Source organism: Lagopus muta, chromosome 4 (genome assembly GCF_023343835.1).
Source record: "Lagopus muta isolate bLagMut1 chromosome 4, bLagMut1 primary, whole genome shotgun sequence".
Lineage (NCBI taxonomy): Eukaryota > Metazoa > Chordata > Aves > Galliformes > Phasianidae > Lagopus > Lagopus muta.
In genome coordinates this window covers 13,905,376-13,925,515 of record NC_064436.1, presented here as the reverse complement: position 1 = coordinate 13,925,515, position 20,140 = coordinate 13,905,376, and the positions used below count along the sequence as shown (strand labels likewise).

At 38.3% G+C, this 20,140-nt stretch overlaps 1 protein-coding gene across 10 annotated transcripts in view; it reads left to right on the top strand.

Annotated features, from left to right (window-relative positions):
• Nucleotides 1–20,140, top strand: part of SH3D19 (SH3 domain containing 19) — a 94,210-nt gene that overhangs the window by 64,485 nt on the left and 9,585 nt on the right. For all 10 annotated transcript variants that reach the window (XM_048941528.1, XM_048941523.1, XM_048941527.1 and 7 more), the window contains 7 exons: nt 7,966–8,073; nt 11,248–11,360; nt 13,617–13,675; nt 15,992–16,256; nt 17,985–18,053; nt 19,327–19,399; nt 19,715–19,845. In XM_048941528.1, the coding sequence (XP_048797485.1) occupies nt 7,966–8,073; nt 11,248–11,360; nt 13,617–13,675; nt 15,992–16,256; nt 17,985–18,053; nt 19,327–19,399; nt 19,715–19,845 (818 nt within the window). The remainder of the gene's footprint in view (nt 1–7,965; nt 8,074–11,247; nt 11,361–13,616; nt 13,676–15,991; nt 16,257–17,984; nt 18,054–19,326; nt 19,400–19,714; nt 19,846–20,140) is intronic.

Genomic DNA, 20,140 nt, shown 5'->3' with positions numbered 1-20,140 from the left:
GCTTCCTGCTGGATTTATTACGCAATAACAAAAATAATGATAAAAGACTTGATGCTGTGTGCCAGATGTTGCCTCCAGAATGTATCAGAATACTCTCCTAGGAACTTGGGACATCTTATCTCTAGCCATCCAGTCTAACTAATTTATTTGAGTGCCTGCAATTCTGCGATAGAATCCTCCTGAGCACTGTAAACATGTACATATTTATTCCACTAGGTCATGTAAGGAAGCAGCAATGTTTATTACTTAGAGGGAACAGCAATCAGACCTACTTGGAATACTCTGAGCAGTGGCTACTTAGTTTCTCTTTCATGTGTTGGTGTTTTATATGGCTATATGCTAGTTATGCAACTTCAGATTTTTCTAAAAAGTGAAAAGTTCATACAGATGGATTAATCACTGCAGCTGTATTCCTCTCATAAACTTTGCTTAATTCTATAGCAAAAGAGGCCAACTGGGGCTTTTTTTTTTTTTCTTCTGATATAGGTAGTTTAAGACACAAGTAGGTTCTGTGCTGTGCTGTCACTAAGTTTTATGGCAATGAGCTTTTTCCTCTTAGTACTCAAGTATGTCCTGCTTTAGCTAATCAGCCCCATTGCAATCCAAGAAATGTTTTGCTTTGAAACAGATGGTATGTCATACAAAAGGCATATTTAAAGGACTAACTGTGAATTTAAGCCTTTTTTTTTTTTTTTACCTCATTTATCATTAAACATCGTAGCTCTTTGAAAAGAGATGCGTAAGTATTGTGTAGTTTTCATGATAAATCAGTATTAATGGTTGTTAGTAAGTGGGATTTCTTTACAGTTGTGGATTATATTGTTAGATGAAGCTCCAATTTATCACTTCCATTCTACAATGGCATAAAAAGCCCAGTGCAGATATAGGAAGTCCCATACACCTTTAAACTGTACAGGTCAATAAAAATTTTGAAGCAGCTTATAAAAGCACTGAAGTAAGGCAACAGAATGTCCTTTAGGACAGCTAATTAGCTTAACGTGGATCTATGTCTGCCCTTTCCTTGGTTGAAAGGGAACCAGGATCACTGCAGAGGCTGCAGCAGACCTGGAAGGAGTACTGAGTAAGTGAAGAAGCATTTTGAGGTGCATGAGTGACAGTGTCTAAATGGGAACAGAGTTACGGTCCTAATTTTTGGAGACCGCTATTGTGACAGCCACTGTGCATGCGGAGGTTTTAGGAGGTAGAAGCACAAGGAATTGGTTTCCATGCATCTGAGAAAATTTATCCTTTCAGGCTCTTATTGAAAAGGTTCAACAATTGAAGGGAAAATGGGACTGTTGTAAGTATGAGAAAAGAAAATACTTACATTCTGTAACTGTGTAAAAATGAAAATGGTGCTTTGGCTATGTGATCTGTAAGACTGCCTATCCTCAAATCTGAAAAAAATAATTAATGATAATTATTGTTATGTCGCACAATGATCCCAAAGAATATCACCTAATTTTTAAACAAACACGGCAGCTTTTGTGATTAAGTAGAATGAATGGCAGTCTTCACCTTTCTGGCACCTGAGATGTTATTCTTCATTTAATGAAGAAGAAAATACTTTGCATTCTCATAGTTAAGTGAAGAATTATTCAAATCATGGTTTCTTGATTTCCCAAGTCAAATGTCCATGATATTATTTATTTAATCAAGTGACGCCTTTGCTGCAACCCCTTCCTATCTACTAAAGAGAAGGTTTGATAGCACTATTGTTTCATTACATAGAAAAATTAGAATTCAGTCCAGACTTTCTGCAGGCATGTGTGAGATGAAGATCATATGCTATACCCTTGATTATTAATGCCATGCTAGGTCTTGACAAAGCATCTACAAGAACAGCAGTGGCTTTCTGAAAAATGAGGCAAAGCAGAGCACTAACACCAGCTATTTCTCCTGTTCCCATAGGAACAGCTTAGGATTTACAAGATGAATCCACAGTAAAATGTTTTGTAAAGGCAGGAAGAAAAGCTGTAATCTAGCTCCCAATTCCCCAGACCTTTGCATTTCTTACATATTTGTCATTGTCATTACTTAACAAAATGACAGCACTCTCCTTGTTGTTATGGTAACCACAGAGAGGGAGGAAGGCTTTTAGGCGGTGGTGTTTGTAACTAAGCACCAGCTGATTTTTTTTTTTTGTCAAAAAGCAAACAGTTTGTAACATTCACAAGCTTTTTTTTTTATTATTTCTGATACAGCACAAATGCATCTGGCACTTAAACTAATGTAAATAGAAGGGAACAGATAGATTACTGTTTCTGCTAACATCTGATGCAAAAGTAAGAAGGAGAAACTTTCAGTTGATGATGAGAAAGGTGTAAAAGCTGAGGTGAGCAACTGGATGGGAAAGTGTAACACAGGCAAAACAGATGATTCTTCCAGTGCAAACTAAGAAACAGGGTATCAAGTTTACTTTCAAAGCCTTCAGCATCATTATGGTCTATTGGAGCACTGGAGGCTCAAAAGCTCTGTGACTGAGGTAAACCATGGCAGAGCCTTGCACCCACCTGTTGTCTTCGTTGCTGGCCCAAGAGAAACACCAGGGAGAAGAAGTTAAGAATGAAAAATCCCCAAAATGGTTCTTCTCAGCAGCAGCCAAAACTGATGCCAGTTCTAAGTACCTGCTTAGTTTTTGACACAGAGGCTAGAGAGAATGTTCACAGGCATTTTGTATCCTAATGAAATTACTCCTGTTCCTGTCAGTCCCTTAGAATGTGAAAGCATCTACTTGGGACTGTAAATCTTGAAGTGTTAATGCTTTGATGACAGTTGTGATATTTGGGATCATAAATAGTATTTTTACGAATCTCTTCTACCTGGTAACTGGGATTTGTGCAGTGCCTTGAGGTTAAAAGTTTCACTAAACAGTCTGTTGGAATCTTTTGTCAGTAGTCCTTTTTTTTTTTTTTTTTTACGAAGGCTCAGAAATGAAATTTTAGTGCAAGTTGAATTAAGTAGAAGTTCTGTGGCTTTGGTAAGTTCAAGATTGTCACTTGTTTCAGTTGCTGTGTTAAAGCATGCAGTGTGTGTGCTTTCAAATGCCCTGGCAGAAAATAAGGTAACGGTGCAAGCACATATTTAAATTAAAACCTGGAGGTGATCTTGCTAAAATATTTGAGTTCTTTCCTGTGTGGGTAGAGTTTTTCTCTTTTGCTTTTTTTGAGATGTCATACGGTTCTGATTATGTTCATGACAGACCAGCACTTAATTTAAACCAAGTGTTTTGAAAGGTAGTTTGGGGATATTCTTACCTTATCTGTGGAAGGCAGCTTTCTCTTTCATCTTCATCATATCTACGTATTTCAGTTCTAACAATAATGCAGCTGATGCGTTTATCAATTCTTTTAATTAGTTATTTACTTCATCTTAGTATGAGAGTTTCCTTCTGCCTGTATGGACAGAAAAAATGACCAAACCAGTGATTACTGTCTATTTATATATATTGTTGCTTCTTGCGGCATGAATGGTAGCATCTGTGTGACACTGTGGCCCATTCAGAAAAACTGCTGCTTGAGTAACTTTGTCTTCTGTGAATTTATTGCCCAGCTGCTTGTTTTTAATTGCTTCCTCAGGAAGGAAGGGAGAAAAAGAATTAAAATATTTGTAACTGTCGATTGCTCCAGAGCTATCTTCAAAATAATGCGACTTTTCTTAGTATTCTGCTGTGTACCTTTCAATGACTCTTTTGGTTACTTGAAGTTATTTATCTTTCTTGACTCAGCAAGAATGGATGAGAATGTGTTTCTTGCTCTCTGGGAATTGTCTTGGGTTTTGTCTCACACTGTATGTCCAAATAGCATCTGGCACCAGTCATGAAGTTAGGCCAGATTATGCAGCCAGTTTCTAGCATCATGACATTGTAGCTGACCACTTCTGGACCAGAGGTTGAATTAGAGCTTCCTGAAGGCTCTTACGACTTGAACTACCCGATTGTTTCCTGACCGATAAAGAAGAATCATGATGTAGGAAAAGTCTCTGAGTTCTTACATCACAGTTTATGTTGGTCTTAGTCATCGTTTTGTTTCAAAGTCTGTAATTAAAGTCACCTCTAGTAGTAGCTCACTGCTAGCTTGTCCATATTAAGCTATTGTGCTTTTAGATACGCATAGAAAGTAAGTGTGGGGATCCCCACAGTTAGAGAAATGCCAAAAACTTGATTATAATCAAAGTTTGGTAAAGGTCCATTTATAGCCATCTCTGTGAACTACATAATGCTGTAGTTGTACATCTGGTAAATGCCTATCATTGCATGTTATGGTAGCCCAAGACATTTTGCTATTCTAGTAGCAGTTTTGGTATTTATCTCTTTTCCAGCTTTCTAACACCATGGATGAGGTATTTATCTTTGCTCAATTGAGCACATTTTGTTTTTGACAAGAACACTTAACATTGGATCTTCATTTGCATTTCTTAGCAATTTTACTGGTACATTCTAGACAATGTTAAACTTCATATAATTCTGTGACTTTGTGCATTTTCATTGTGTTGATAGCTCCTCCTGCATGCCCCACGTGTATCCTGTAAACATCATTCATTCTTTAGGTCAGGTTTGTTCATGGCCTTGAATTACCTTGCTTTTTGTTTCAGTCCATCAGATGTCAGCAGTGAACAGAGAGCAATGCCTAATACCTGTGCAAGTAGTTCACTGTATTTCTGCGCCTCTGAGTATTGATAAATGTTGCCACATAACATCTTCCTGTCCCTAAGACTTAGTACAACTCTTTTTAAAATCTTATGTGTGAGAAGTTTGATAATTCTATTTGGGAACTGGATCACCTTTCCTTTTCTTGCAGGAAAGATAATCCTCAAGGTAAAACTTTGTGATATTACTGTTTGCTTGCTTTGTTGGTGTGTGGTTTGGACAGAACAATATTCAATGAGTGCTTCAGAAAGGTCACCAAATCCTGTGGTATCAAAAGAAATAAATAAAAGTTGGATAACTTTCTGAAGCTCCCTTTTCTTCTGTAACATTTCCAACTTCAAATGAGAAAGATAAATGGAAATGAGGAAAGAAGCTCTCTCTCCTAAACTAGTAAAAGAAAGAGGTGATATATGGTGTGTTAGGATACATAGCTTTTATTTGTCTTTCCTACAAAGGAGCACAGAAACGTATGTTACCAATTAATACTTGGAAACAAAAGCTCTAGAAGAGTGAGACTAATGAAAACACAGGCTTTAAGCATCATTGTAAAATTTCAATAAAGAAAGATCGATAGAAGTCTGTTGATTATTTTATGAAAAATGCCTTGCAGATTAATTTCCTTGAGCTGAAGAGGTTCAAATGAGTATATTAACAATTCTGTTTTCACACTCCCATGAATTATGCTCAAACGATGCCCAATAGTTGTTAAACAACATAAAAATTTGATATGCTGTCAGTCCCATTGCACAAAGCTGCACAGTCATTTACTCAACCAATTTCTGCTGCAGACCCAGCACTGGGGAATGGAATGACACAAACAAGTTAATGAGTTTCCTACTAATTATGAGGTGACAACAGTGTATCTGAACAGAAGATAATGAGTGGAAAACTAAGGTTTGTAAAAGGATTTTCTCAGACTTGGTTGAGTAAACGGAGGCTTAAAAATGACATCTCTCAAATCTGTTGATTGAGAGGCCTCAGACAACTGCTGGACGGTCAAGAAAACCATCTCTACGCATAGAAACAATCAGCAGTTAACAAACAGTAATTCTGTACAATTATTCTGTACAACTTGCAATCATCTGATTTATGAGAATTTTGGCTGATCGGAGTATTCCTGTTTGGCCTTACTCTGCCTATATTTTTATAAGAATGAGGCTTTGGAAAGTAATCACATCGCAGTTCAAGTTCAGAGTTTCCTTCACCTCTGCAGCAGGTGACTGAGAGAGATCCCCATTGCCTGCTTTGTCCAAACCTGTCTGATTGTGAGTATGCTGTGCCTCGAGCTTCTATGGGTATGCCTCTACAGGGGTCTCCTTGCCGGTAGGGTATGGTTACGACATAGCTGGCAGACAGGGGAGGAAAGCCTGGCTCAAATTTCATTTTTTCACCTGCACCAAAATCATTCTGAACACAATTGTAAGTGTTAAAAATAGGCAAATCATTTTTAACGCAATTCAAATTGTAGCAATGTAGCTTGCAGACTTAGGTATAAAGAAAGGAAAGAAAATCAAAACTGCAGCCTTGCTCTAAGAGTGGGATTTCCACATTTCTTATAACTACTTACTGCCAGACTGTTTGCAGCCCTGCTGTGATCTGTGTTTTCCACTCCTCCAGAAGAAACTCTTGTCTGGTGCAGCTTTCACGGAAGGAACTTAAACCTTCTGCTGACCAGTGCTAATCTGAGGTTCTCCTGCAAAGGAGCTGGGGGCTAGCAGGAGATGAACCCTGGGACGGGGGGGCAGAGGGGCTGCTGGCAACATATGAGGACCTCAAATTTGTTGTTTGCAGGAGAGCAGTTTGGCATGCTGTAATTCAGCAGCTTGTTATTACGTGTTGCTCTGTCTGAAATTATTCTGGGTGTTGTTAGTTTGAAAATAATAAAATACCTTAGTGTACTTGGACTACTTCTCCTCTCTGAAAATAAAGAGATTTTTGTTTTTAGTTGCAGTGCTGAAAGATTTGTTCGTGAGTAAATACGGTACTTCAGGATATTTTCAAGTCCGATGTGCATTCACAAACACAGATTTCAGGAGTATTGATGAGCTGCCCTGCGTTACGCTTCTCAAAATTATCTATAAGAAATCATTACTTCACTTTACTTAACGATTCTGTTTTTTCCTAAGTGTTTCATAGGATTTTATCAAATGAAGAATTTCCAACTTTGTCTCAAAGTGTGCAGTAGTTTTGGGAAGGGGTGAATTTTTTGCTAAAAAGCCCTGTAGAATTTAAAGACATGCCCAGCGTGCTTCTTCTCTGAGACTCTGACACTCCATAAATAACATCGCATTGAGCTGTACATATTAAAAAGGCCACCACAGGAGATCAAACTCATCTGTTGGAGCTGTGAATACATGCAGTGGAGAATTTACTGGCCAGAATACTTCTCCAGTTTCTGCCTTATATGTTTATGATGCGTTGCTGTTTTACTTCAATTTTTGGTAATGTCAGAGAAAAGTTAATGTTTGTTAAAAACATAGAAACGAAATACTGCTTTTTGACATGAAGGTGTACTTCAGAAAGAACCTCTTGATTTGAATTTTATTTATGTATAGGTATTTTTACAGCTGCCTTCTACATGCTCATATGTTCTCATGCCTATTAACATGAGACCAGTGATTAAGTTTATTAATAATAGAAAACATTGCTCCCATTTTACCAATGGAACGACTGGATAGTCTAGAAGAGAAATGAGTGATACATGTGGGGACAGACAGAGCTCAGGGACAACTCAGTGTCCTTGGCCTGAAGCAGTCTTCCCCATGACTTCAGGTTTATACTCAGCAGAAATGAAGCAGAATCTTCAAGGGAATTAGGTATCCTACAGCAAAGAGATATTGTAATTAGTAAGGTTTACATTCTTTCTGGTTTTGTTTGTTTCTGTAGGCATTTTTTTCTGCTGTAGAACTGGCTGTTAAGCTTTGGCAAGATTTTATTGATTAAAACTTTCTGCTGATCGTTTGCAGCATATTCAAGCAACTACTCTGAAAATAATTTCCCTGAATCCATCCGGATTGCAGGTCCCTGTTATCAAGCAATGTGGTTGCTCTGGTTCAGTGGCTTGTATAATCCTAGAAGGCATCTGGAACATGTTTGTGTTAATTGGACTATGGAAGCAGAAGTATCAAAAAGATGTTATTTACAAAGAGCTCTATTCATATCTGCGCAGTGTTTGTCCCTGGAACCAGACTTATTTTTTCTTACTTTCTTGGATGTGAAATGTTGATGTCTTTAGTACCTATTGCAGTAGCTGGTGAGATTTATGTTCAGCAAATAAACCTTAAATATATATATATATATATTTTTTTTCCCCTTAGATCCATTCCAGTTCCTTCCCAAAATCGAACCGGCAAAGGAGCAGGCGACTCAACCAGCTGTAGCACGGAAACCCACTGTTATCCGAATCCCAGCTAAACCTGGAAAATGTAAGTTTTTCTCCTGAACTGACTGAAAAATCTTTATCAGGAGATGATTTTACCTGCAAATAAATATTTTAAAGTGGAGTTGCTGTTAACTTGTTATATTTGCTGTCAAAGCAATCCCAAGGTACAGCTGAACAAAACAAATGACTCACTTAAGAGCTGTGGTGGGAGGCTGCAGTGGCTGGGAGTCGTGCTACTCTTCAGCTACCTTGTCTGATGCCTTCCCTTGCACTGTGTTTGATGTTTCTCAAACCTTTTGGAACTAATGCTTACCAGAGGGAAAGTGGCAGCAGGGAGGTGATCTGAAAGATGGCAGAGAAGAGGTGGAAGAGACCCTTTCAGCAGAACGAATTTGTTCAGTCATCTAAACCATACTGCTTTGGTAATAACTAACTTACATTTAGACATAAGCTGCAGGTATTTTGTTGCTGCTTCCTGGGAGCAGAGTCTGCAGTTGTCAAAGAAACCTTTTTATGATATTAATTTGTTCTTGACAAGTTATGGTCAAGTTCTCACAGATTACGTTAGAAAGTTTCCTTGACCGCTTCATCTAGAAACCACAATCGTTTAAGCAATAGCGTCTTGGTAGTAATAGAGGGAGTGAAGAAGGCATGCAAGAATTTGGATGCAAATAACTGATTTGCTCAGTTTTGTGTCAGAGACCTCCCAGCTATAGTTTTCTTTCACCTCTGATCCTTTGTATCTTTACTAATGACACTGACAGTGTTTCACAGTGGAAGTTTATTGGAAAACTTGTGTGGCTCTTTGTGTGTTCATCTTTCTGACTTGAATACATACTTACTAATGTTCAGCCTTATGTTTTATCCTCAAAGCTTAGGAAGAAAGATCACAGGACTGCTGGCTCTAAAAAATGGTACTTCAGACTCATATTTGATTAAATTGAGTAGATGTAGAACCAAAATATCCTGGTGGCATTGCTGCTAAGACTTTCTCTCATTTCCTGAGATCCCCTCCTACAGCAGTTTTCTTTTCCTCTGCATATATGTGAAATGCAGTGGAAGTGATGAGATATGCAGAGAAAACAGAAGATAAGCTACAAGGAAAATCATTCTGCTAATAAATGATCACAAATAAAGCTTTATCCTATTGGAAGAATTTGGTTACAGTCTACTGTAAAGAATCCAAGACACAGTTTCTCTCCACAAAGGAGATTTTTTATTGCTGTTTCCATTTAAAAAAAAGTAATAAGAATAACAAAAATCCTTAAATTCTTCTTCTTTTTTTAATCTGGACTCTTTTCAGCTCTTAGATAACCTGTCCCTTTGCTGCTCTCTAGTGGCAATTGAACTTTCTTCAGAAACTGCCAGTCATAATGTGCTTAATTACAATTGAGGGATGTGAAGGAGCAGAAGCAAGTTCCAGATGAGCAGAGCACCTTTTTCTCAGATAGGAGCTACTATAGAAATGTAAGCTGTTAAAAAAAAAAAATGAGTGTAGTACAGTTGGGTTAAGGAGTGACAAGGCTATAGTAGCATACAGATTGTAGGAGAACTACATGATCTCAGTAAAACGGGTTCTGGGGTTTTTGTGCCATTCTGGGTGAATCCTGTCAGGAACCAGTGCAAAACAAGAAGGTCAATAAAACTGAAAAATAAAAAATAGAAATCAATCAATCAAATTTACACTTAGGAATCAGTGAAGTTAGCACCTGCTTTCTAGTTTTGGGTGCTTTTTTTTTTTTTTTTTTACTTTTGGCTTTATTAATGGCTAAGGAAGGGAAATCAAGCCATCTGTGCATATATCCAGATTTGAGGTGGTGTGAATAAATAAATCCGTCAAGCTCTTTATGTATCAATGAAGTATATTACGAGAAGGTATCCCTTGCAGTTACATGCAGGTACCATTTTTACTTCCCACAGTTCTAGCTTAGAAGAGTGGATGAACACTGCATTAGCTTCCACTCCCTGTGCTCAGTCATTTCCAACACAGTAACTTTAACCTGTTCCTAAGAATTATAAGGTATTTATGCTTGAACTTATTTACTTTTAAATGTCACACCAGCCTTCTAGATGATGTTAGTGCAACTGAGGTGTTAAAAACAAACACCATTTCTCCTCCCTATGTGCTTTTTCTTTGTTAAGAGCACTTTTTGTGAAACAAGTAACTTGAATAAATAAAATTGTTCTTTCCATGGCATCTGTCTTCACTTTTGTCGTGAGTGAAAGTGCAGGCTGTCTATACACACTTACTTATAAAATTCCAAAGCTGGCTGGAAGTCAGAAGAGCTTAATTGTCTGAAGTTTGTTGTGAGAAAAGACTTGTCATTTTATACAAATAGATTTTAAAATAGGTGACAGAAGTTCAGTATATGAGGACAAAATGATTGGTAAATATGCTTACAAAACTGATCAAAGGGCTTCCCAGACTTCAACGACAGGGACATTTAAAACAAATCTCATAATTAACATGGTTTTTTGTTTTTTGTTTTTGTTTTTTTTTTAATTGAAACTGAGATCATCATTCTTCTGTAGTAAGAGCTGTACTTCCATGTTCTGAACTTCTTTAGCTCCCTAAAGACTGCTGGGGAATTCCCAACTCTCCTTCTGTTTTATCCTCCTGAATTTTCTAGCAGGCAGGATTTTTTTTTCTTGCCTTTACCTTTCTGTAGATTCTTCCATCCAAGTCTTCTGATCTTTCAGGGTTACTTGAAATAACCCTCAGCTGTTTTCCAGCCTGAAGGATATTCCAGGAGCTGACAGCTGGAAAAAGTGAGCTAGTTAAGAAATGTGGCTGAGAGATGGTGATGGTGTTTCAGAGTATACAGGAATGAGTCTGACATTCCCAGGGGTAGAAACTCTGCTAGTCGTCTAATATTATATCAACAAGTACTGCAGCTGAAACCCTAGAATAACTTGCTGGTGTCCTGAGGTCCTGAGACACCAGTGGAGATTCATTATGTGGAATGGGAATGACTCCTACATTCAACATCAGAGTTGCAGTGTTCCCTTCACATCCCTTTTCTGTTGACTAGTCTTTGAGTTTTCCTGTGCATTAGCCGCTCTGGCTTTGAGGAAGGAAGTTGTGTTTGCAACAAGATGCCCCACACCAAGGTGAATTCTCTTACTTAGTGTTGGTCTGTGTGAAGAATCTATTAATTAGACTTTCTTTGTAAACAAGCTACTGATTAGACTTTCATTCAGAGCTCTGTTTTTACAGCTTTAGATGAAATCCCACATAGCCCTCCTCCACTTCCTGCTGAAAGGCCTATTGGCAACACCTCTGATATCGCGGTGGGCAAACCCAACAGTGGTGACCTAGTAAAAAACATGGTAAGTTGATACTGTTTTGTTGTATAACAGCTTTCCCTACTTTGGGTAACAGATCTCTTGTCACTCTTGGCCATTTTAAAAGTAAGTTATTTGAGGAACCAAAGGATGAAAGGGACTATCAAAAATCTAAGACTTTCTTCTTTTGACTGTGCTTTCTGATTTAATAAGGATTTAATAAGGTGATTTAGACTGCTGCCAGTTCTGGAAAACACTTTGCTGATTTTAGTGACCTTCAATTATATTTATCTTCAATTTTCTTTGCATCTGGAATCAGGATATGCTGCAGTTGAGTTCTGAAAGCGCTGTAGAGTGGTTCAAAATCTAGCAATGTTTGTATGGTCAAATATTGCCGAAGTCCTTCAGAAATACATCTGTGTTGTTTTGTTTTTTTTTTATTTTGTACACATAGCACTTCTTATGTGGCCAGTGTAATTTACAGGCAGGATAAACTGTTCTGTTGGTGAGCGAAGCTTGATTTCTTGAATTTTCTTCCAGTTGTTTTATTCTGGTCCTTAACAAAACCTGAGTAGAACCATTGATTTTTGGAAAGTAAGGCTCTGCTCCTTGCTCCTGAGCACATAACAATGGTGTACACCATAGCTGTGTATCCTGTATGCCTTTTGATGCAGATGTGCTAAAGAGAATTTGAGTAGAAATTGACAGAATTTCCAAATGTTGAGAGTGATGATAGCAAAAATGTTGGTGAATCTTGTGGAAACCACAGGCAGTAAAGAGAGAAATCAAAAGCTCAGACTAAATGGATGGCTGCCAGCAAATGTATTTTTAGCTACTTTTGCTAGTAGATAGAGAGGTTTTTGTACATCATAGCTAAAGAGGCTATTCATACAGTTCCTATCTTTTCTGGACAATGCTGAAAAAATAATTGCCAATACAATGACATTAAATAACATTTTGCACAATACAGCCCCAAAATGTTTGCAGTGTCATCCAGATTATTATCACAGACACGTGAAGTTACACCTCATACAATCATTTTGGAGTAGGTTCCTTTTTAACTTAAGTTCCAAATAGAATATACTCATTTCAAGCTATTTGGAATGCCAAGTGGTAGACATTGAGAATAAATTCATAATGAAGTATTACAAATACTGGTTTTTCAAATCTAGCAGTGCTTATCTGTGAAACTGATTACAGTAGAACAAATAGAAACAATTGACCGTAAGCAGTGGTTGGTACAGGTTTGCTCCTTTTCAGGCAGGAAAACGTTTTGCTATTAGGATACCACTCCCACCTGAAAGCAGTAGGTTTCCTTTTAATCAGAAGCTTTTACTCGGGAGCATTCATCTGGGGATGTAGTCAAGAGTCTAAGTTTTGTCACAAAATAAATCTAGATATTTTCCAGGTCGAGAAAATCACAGTTGTTGTTTACTAGTTTCAAGCCTGCCTCCACTTCTAGATAAATACGGTTGTTCAGCCCTTTTTAAAGTTGCTGATTCAAAAAGGTTTCTTTTGAACCCAAATTCAGCACTTGGATTTACCATTCTGTTGCAAACATCTGTGCTTGGTCAGCTTAGTTGGCACTATTCTCTGGCATTGGGTAAAAATGAACAGCAGGAGGCAGGAGGATGGTAATTTGTTAATGCATTACTGTGATCCAAACCCTTCAGCTATGTCATGTGCTCCTCTCTACTGACTGCTGTGGGTAGTAGTCTCTGGCAAGGTGGGGATGGGCATCTGGAAGCACTAAATAAATGATCTGCCAAAGCAAGATTAATCAGGATTTGTTTGTTAGGTCTCTAGGAAGCATCTTTAGGTACCTTTCTGAATAAGAACTAACATTATTGGCAAGAGACTTTTTCCAACGTGAGGTACACCAAGGTTGTATTTTCTGCTCGAAGCCTGTGCCTAGTGTCAGCCTGTCCTTTCATCTGTCAAACTTAAAGCTCCTAGTGTAACTGCAAGCAAGTTGGGATCTTAGAGGCACTGAAATTGCACATATGTGTGACTCTCCGGAATTTGGCTCTTAGACTCTGAGTCCCAAGTTGTAGGCAAGGAAGGGCTGGGTTACACCTACTGTACAATTTCAGCTGTGATTCAGGTAGTCAATTTACTATCTCTACGTACAACAATAATAGTTTAGAACACATCACGTTATTTATTACTTTTTTTCCTCAAACTCCAAAAACACTGTTTTTTTTCCTGACTGTAATTTAAAATAAGAAATGCGTCATTTAAAGAGGATTTGTTTTATTTCCTAGGCTTAATGAAATGACTTTGTCATTTTCATTTTTGTAGGATTTGAATAATTCGGAACAGGCTGGAGCATCTCAACTAGAACCTGCATTACCCCCAAGGTAAGTGCAATTCTTCACTGATTCACTTACCAGAGATGTTTCTGAATTAGTTTGTGTAGGTAGCCTCAGCATAGATATTACTGACTCTGAACCTAACACAGTAGGCTTAGGTGCTTTTAACTTATTCACTAATAAATAAACAGGACCAAGTTGCTGGTTATTTCATGCTTGTTTGTACTCTGTTGGTATGAGCAGAGAGATTATAGGAGGACAGCTGTTTGACTCCTCAGCTAATGTGCAGTGGCTGCTGACAGTCATTCCTTTCTGCATCTTTAACCTTTTAACCCTCAGCTGAACATAGAACATCCTCTCCTGCATGTTGCTGACCTTTTGGTCAGCAGCGCTTGCACTTGTGGCTGGGTTTGAGTGGTGAAGGAATGGAGGTGGCAGATGCTGCCACCCTGGAATGGGCACATGCTAGGCCAGCACCTTCCCGGAAGCACAGGTTATTATCTACAGTATCTCTACTGTTTACTATAAAAAAAAAAAAAAAAGTGAAGCAGCAGAAGGCATTATAACCTATTTTTATACCTTTTAAGAATCAATAAAAAAGAGCTGAGGAGGAAAAAGCAGTTGGACCAAGCTTAGATTCAGGCCCGCTGAATGCTAGAGACAAACTGGAATGAAATAATGCATTGGCCAGTTAGCCCACTGTGGCTGTGTCACCACCTACACTCAAAATCCAAAATATGTGTGTTGAAATAAAGAGCTTACTCTATTGTATCAGGATAGGAGAATTTTTCAGTACTGAAGCCTGGTCCACTGTAGTTACTTATTAACAGGAAAGTTTGTACCCAATAAGGAAACACCTCATTATTTCCCCCTATGGCATGTTATTTATCCCCGTTGAATGAATGCTACTACTATTTACTGTAGTAGCATTCCTGATTCTCTAGTAGTTCTCTGGAATTGCAGTGAAAATTTTACCGTTTTAGTCTCCTGCTCATTTTTTTTTTTTTTTAAAGGAATAATAACATGTGCTTGCTGTGTTTTTTTTTGTTTATTTGTTTAACTGAGTCTCTTCACAAATGCATGGGTTGGTCTGTTTCCAGATTTAATATAGTCTAAATTGGAGTTTCCTCTTTCATCAATATGAAAAAAAGCTTAGGATGAGGCTAAGAATGAGGAGAGGTGGAAACTGAGCAGGAGAGGGAATTATTTTTGAACTGTAAGAAAAAATCCATACTCAAATAGGAGTTGAAAACTATATCCAGGTACACTTGTAAATCACCAACATCTTTTAAAGTGGTGGTTGACACAAATGAAACATGTAAAAAGAATGCCCTAAGTCCCACTAATGCACATTTGTTGTAGGTGATGATAATGTTTACAGATCATTGAGGAATTCATACTAGCAAATAATTATTCTTATTATACTATATCTAGCAGAAAACTACAGTAATGCACTGAAGACCTGCTAATAACAATCGAACAGTTGTCTTTATGGAATTGCTGTAGTGCCAGGTTTCTTAGTAACACAAAGTTTTGCATCATGTATGCAATGCTTGTTTATAACAGGTGATTTTTATTAGCTAATTAACTATTAGCAAGTTGATTTGGAAAATTGTTGCTCATGTACACTGTATAGGCAGCATTTTTTATTGGTGCTTACTAAGGGGGATTTTAAATGTAATTATTTTCTTCTAAATTACCACAATCAGTTAAACTATTTTGGTTTCTAAACTACTGGTATGCTAATGAGAGTGAGGTACCTCCAGCATTACCAAGAAGCTTGAGCATTGTCACTGGTGTTTTCTTTTGTTCACGTAAGAATGGTAAATCATGCTACTGATGCCATTGTACCAAGTGGTGTCATAGATCATGAGTTACAGCAGAGGCTCAAAAGTCACCTCGGACCAAATCTTAGTGAATGGGTTGGGCTGATTCCTGAAGGCCTGCTTCATCAGCTGAGCTTCCTAGGACTCTCATTAAGGCTCTCCAGTGGAAGGACTGTATGGTAAGGCAGCTGCAGTCAAAACTCTTTTTGAAGATGGATTGCTGAAGAAAATCCTGCCTCATGTAGGAGGCTTTTGAGAACACTGGCAGGCTGTTTGTAGGCGAAAATGGAGAGCAGACTTGGAAATATGTAGTAAAAAAAAATAAAAATCTGTCTAAGCACTTGATCATCTGATCTCATTTGTCTGAAGGTTTTTGATTCATGTATTCTTGGAGAACTTAAGGTATTATATACTCTTCTATTATGCTGGTCGTCATCACCATGTTTCCTTATAGAAGCTCGATAGCTAGGGTTGTGGTGGAGAGTGGGGTGGCAAGCCTATTAGTACACATTTCTCTGATTGCTCATCGAATTTTTAGGCCTGTGGATGGAAAAATTATACCAGCTCGACCTCCCCCACCTAAAGGTGTTCCTGGAAGGCCACCTCCACCAAAACTCTCTGCAACCAAGACCTCCTCCCAGAAGGATGCTCTTTCCCGATCCACTTCTTACGTTGCTTATGATAAAAAGCCAAGCAAGCTCAGATTGGGACCCAAGAGAACAAAAAGCCAAGTCATAAAAAAACAAGATCCAGCTTTACCTCCTAGACCTAGGCCAGGTCATCCCCTCTACAATAAATACGTGGTAAGAGCTGAGATATTCTGCAACTTGTTTATGGAACAGTGATGACAGTAGTAATGAAGAATGTACTGGTATGTTAATATGATATGGCTAGTGCATCTATCAACATAATCTTCTTCAAAAAATACTAGTAAATAGATAGTTATAAGCACTGTGAGATAATAATAGAGAAGGCAAAATATAATTGCAAAGTATAGGTACATGTATGTGTGTATTTTTGTATATGTATATTATCTTTCCGTGTATCTTCAATGTACAACTTTGGTTGGGTGGGGTTCTCACAGTTGTCAGCTCTGAATTCTATTAAGACGACGTAAAGCAATAAATATCACGTTTGTGTATTGCTTTTGCCTGTATGTGTCAAGATGCTTAGCAAAACTGGGGGAGCATTGCAGTTGAAAATAGCTTATCTTGCTTAATCAAGCTTGCAGAGAGTGAGGAAAGTAATGGTACTTCAATTTACACTGTGTTGACGTAATCCCTTTTCATTATGAAGAGAGTTATTTTGTATTGCACTTAATGTTAGAGGTTAATAAGTAGATACTTAAAATGAAAGCAGAGCATATCCTGTAATAGTGTTGCTGAACATCATACATGGTATGTTATAATAAAAGTGGCTAAAAGGCTTCTAAAACTTAGGACAAAAAAGCGGTTTCCCAAAAAAAGCAGTTTCTATCACCTGCAGTTCTGTTTTAAATACTTTCCACATGAGTGTCATGGTTCTGGAGGTTCATGGTTCATGAGTGTCTGGTGCTGGAGGGTGCTTTCCTAGCCATTCCATGCTTTTCAGGTTTGAATCGGTCCGAGGAACTCTCACTCCCTTGATTGTCTTCTTGTGTAGCTCTCATGAAATCCTGTTAAATACTTTATTGGAAAGGAAAAAAAAAAAAAAAAGGCACTACTCAGACTAAGTAGTGCTCAAAGTTTACAAATATCCCAGAACGCTGGCAGTACGCCTAATCTTTCAAGGTCAGGTTTTCCAGCACAGAAACCTGAACTGCTGATAATGCTCCCTAACGAAGCTCTCTAAGAGCAGAGAGAAGAAGAGATTCGTTCTAAAAGCTAAAAAGCAGTCGAGCCCCACGTGGGGCGCCAAAAATCTGTCACGGATTTGACCAGATCAATCTATGTCCGTGACAGGGGCAACAGGCCTCTGCCCTCCCCTCCCCCCCACCCCAGTCCCACAAAAAATGGGAAGGAAGGAAGGGAGGAAAAGAGCAGTGGCAATAATCTATGGAGGAAAACTTATTTTACTATAATATTGGAATACAAGATAACACAATAGATACAATTTAATTGCAATTGAGATTAATAAATCAGACAAGATCAGAGAGAGAGTTCCCGGGACCGATTCAAACCTGAAAAGCTTGGAACGGCTAGGAAAGCACCCTCCAGCACCCACTGCCAGGCAGCAAGAGAGCGCCCCCCCCCACCCGGAAGGGCCAGATCCCGTGACTTCTGTAATGTACAGGGATAGGTACCTGGGACTGGGGCATTAACACTTCAGTGCCCCATAAACTACATGATGTTTTGATGTGGAATACTGAAACCCAAAATAAAAACAAACAAAAAAAACAACATAGAACCATGACAATGACTGTGTCATCTTCCAGAAGACTTCTAAATTATTTACCTGTATCTGGTGATCTGAATACTTCCATCACCTGGCATGCTGTGAAATGTTTGGTGCTTCAAAATGAAACAAACTATTTCAATTTGCTCCTATTCAAGCTGTCTGTGCCTCATGGAGTTGCCAAGGAAAATTGCCTTCCCAGAAACCGTGGAGAACTGTCTCGTAAGGTAAGACATGTTCTTCTGGTGTTTCATGTTTCGTGCGTAAGTGTCCTGAGCAAAGCCCCTGTTATGTTAAAATATCAAGTGCTTTAGGCTTTAAAGGTTACTCTGAGAAATCCAATAATGGTTCATTAAATCCTTGTGTTTTCTTTAATAAAAACAAAGCAACCGCCAAAACAGAATCCAATACTGGTGATTTGCCTTATGGCACCAGGTCATTCTGCTTGTGGAGCAGAGCAACAGTAATTACTTGGAGTGCCAGAAGAGAGGGAAACTGGCGAAGTTCCTCTGTCTCCTATGAAGATAATGACTCCCTCTGCTGAGTATCTGAAAGATGGGCAAAAGCTAAGCAGTTAGTTTTACAAAGGGATGTATGTGATGTATCAGTGAATTGACTTAAAGTCTTTGAAGTATTTTCTTTGCTTTGGGCTTATACAAAATTGAATGTGTTTTAGGGCATGGCTGTATTAATATTAAGTAGCCAGTATAAATTCTAGCTATGTGCAGACTTATGATTAGCAGAAACCTATAGGTTTCTTTTCTTTCTTGTTATCCATGTTATTCTGTCGTTCGTGTTAGGTTTTTCTGGTTGTTTCCTTTGTTTTTAACGACAAATTACTTTCCTTGAAAGCAATTCATACATAGTGATTGTAAAATACTGTTTTATACGCTGTGATTGAAAAACAGTACAGTCTAAAAACTCCTAGGGAGTGGGTTAGAGATGAAGCTGAACATAGTGAATATAATTTCCCTTTACGAAGATTCCAAAAGGAATTTGTAACTTCTCCTGTTATCTTCCTGTAAAACTTTCTGGTGTCTAGCTTCCCCCTCTGAAGTACTTGGCACTTGGTAGATGTGCTGACTGTGCTGTGTGTGCTAGGTCTCTGAGCATGGAGGAGTGACTGATGTCATGCATTACTGAGTGGCAGCACAGAATTTGGCAACAGCCTTTTGCAGAGAGAATTGCCATCAGCTCTCCAGCTTTCTGACACACAGATCGTTGAGGCTTTGTCTATACTAGAAAAAAAGTTACATTCCCTCCCTTTCCTTTTGCTGGGTCAAAAGTAAATTTCAGTGAAATATCTTTTGGTTTACCCTGGCAGAAGGCACACACAATATAGACCAGTGACCAGTACTTAAGTTTGTCGCCTCCAGTGATTTTCTGATACCGTGATAAATGTTGTGTCCTAAGTCAGAAAAGGACTTAAGGAATTCGTGACAGCAAATCTGTATTAATATCTTCCATGATGTAAAAACTGTTTGAATTTGTTTTTGCCAGGATTCAAACAGCTCTCCAAAAGTTTCTGACACAAGTGTTCCCCATGCTGTAGCACTGCATGATTTTTCTGCAGGTAAGTAAATGTGAATATTTGGGAAGCTTATTTTTCTCCAAGTCTTTCAAATGGTGATTTTTCCTAGGACTCGGATCTTAAAAATAGTCAGGAAGCACAGCATGCAAGCTCTGCATGTGAAGTTGTTAAAATCCAAGGGTTTTACCTATGGTTGGGTGGGTTTTCTTGTTAAAGCTAATTTGTTTAGCAAGTACAGTTAAGACTCTCTGAAAACTTATTCCACTTTTGTCCGTGGTATTTAAATTAATGAAGTTTTAATGATTGAAATCAGTGAGGGTGAAAACCCCCTATAAGTGACATGATGCTGTCTTGCAGAACACGCTGGTGACTTGGACCTTCGTTCTGGAGATACTGTTTATCTTTTGGAGAGAGTTGATGCCAAGTGGTACAGAGGAAAATGTGGGAATCGCACAGGGATATTTCCTGCCAGCTTTGTTCAAGTGATTGTATGTGGGCTTTGCATACTTTGCTGAACCCTAACGCGTTGGTTTTGTTGTTATGTTTTACTGTAGTTCCTATTTAGATAATCTCTTTTCCCTCTGGCATCACAGAAGACATAGCAACTTGTTTGTATGATATTACAAAGATGCTTGATTTGGCAGAGCCAACTTGTGTTGTGGAGCTTATTTTGCTGTTAATTTCAAGCCAAGTGAGAAAACCATGGCCCTTACCAGATTCTCTTTCTTAACTTGGGTAGTTTATCTGGGTCTACAAGCAGATCATTTTTACAGCTGTATGTAA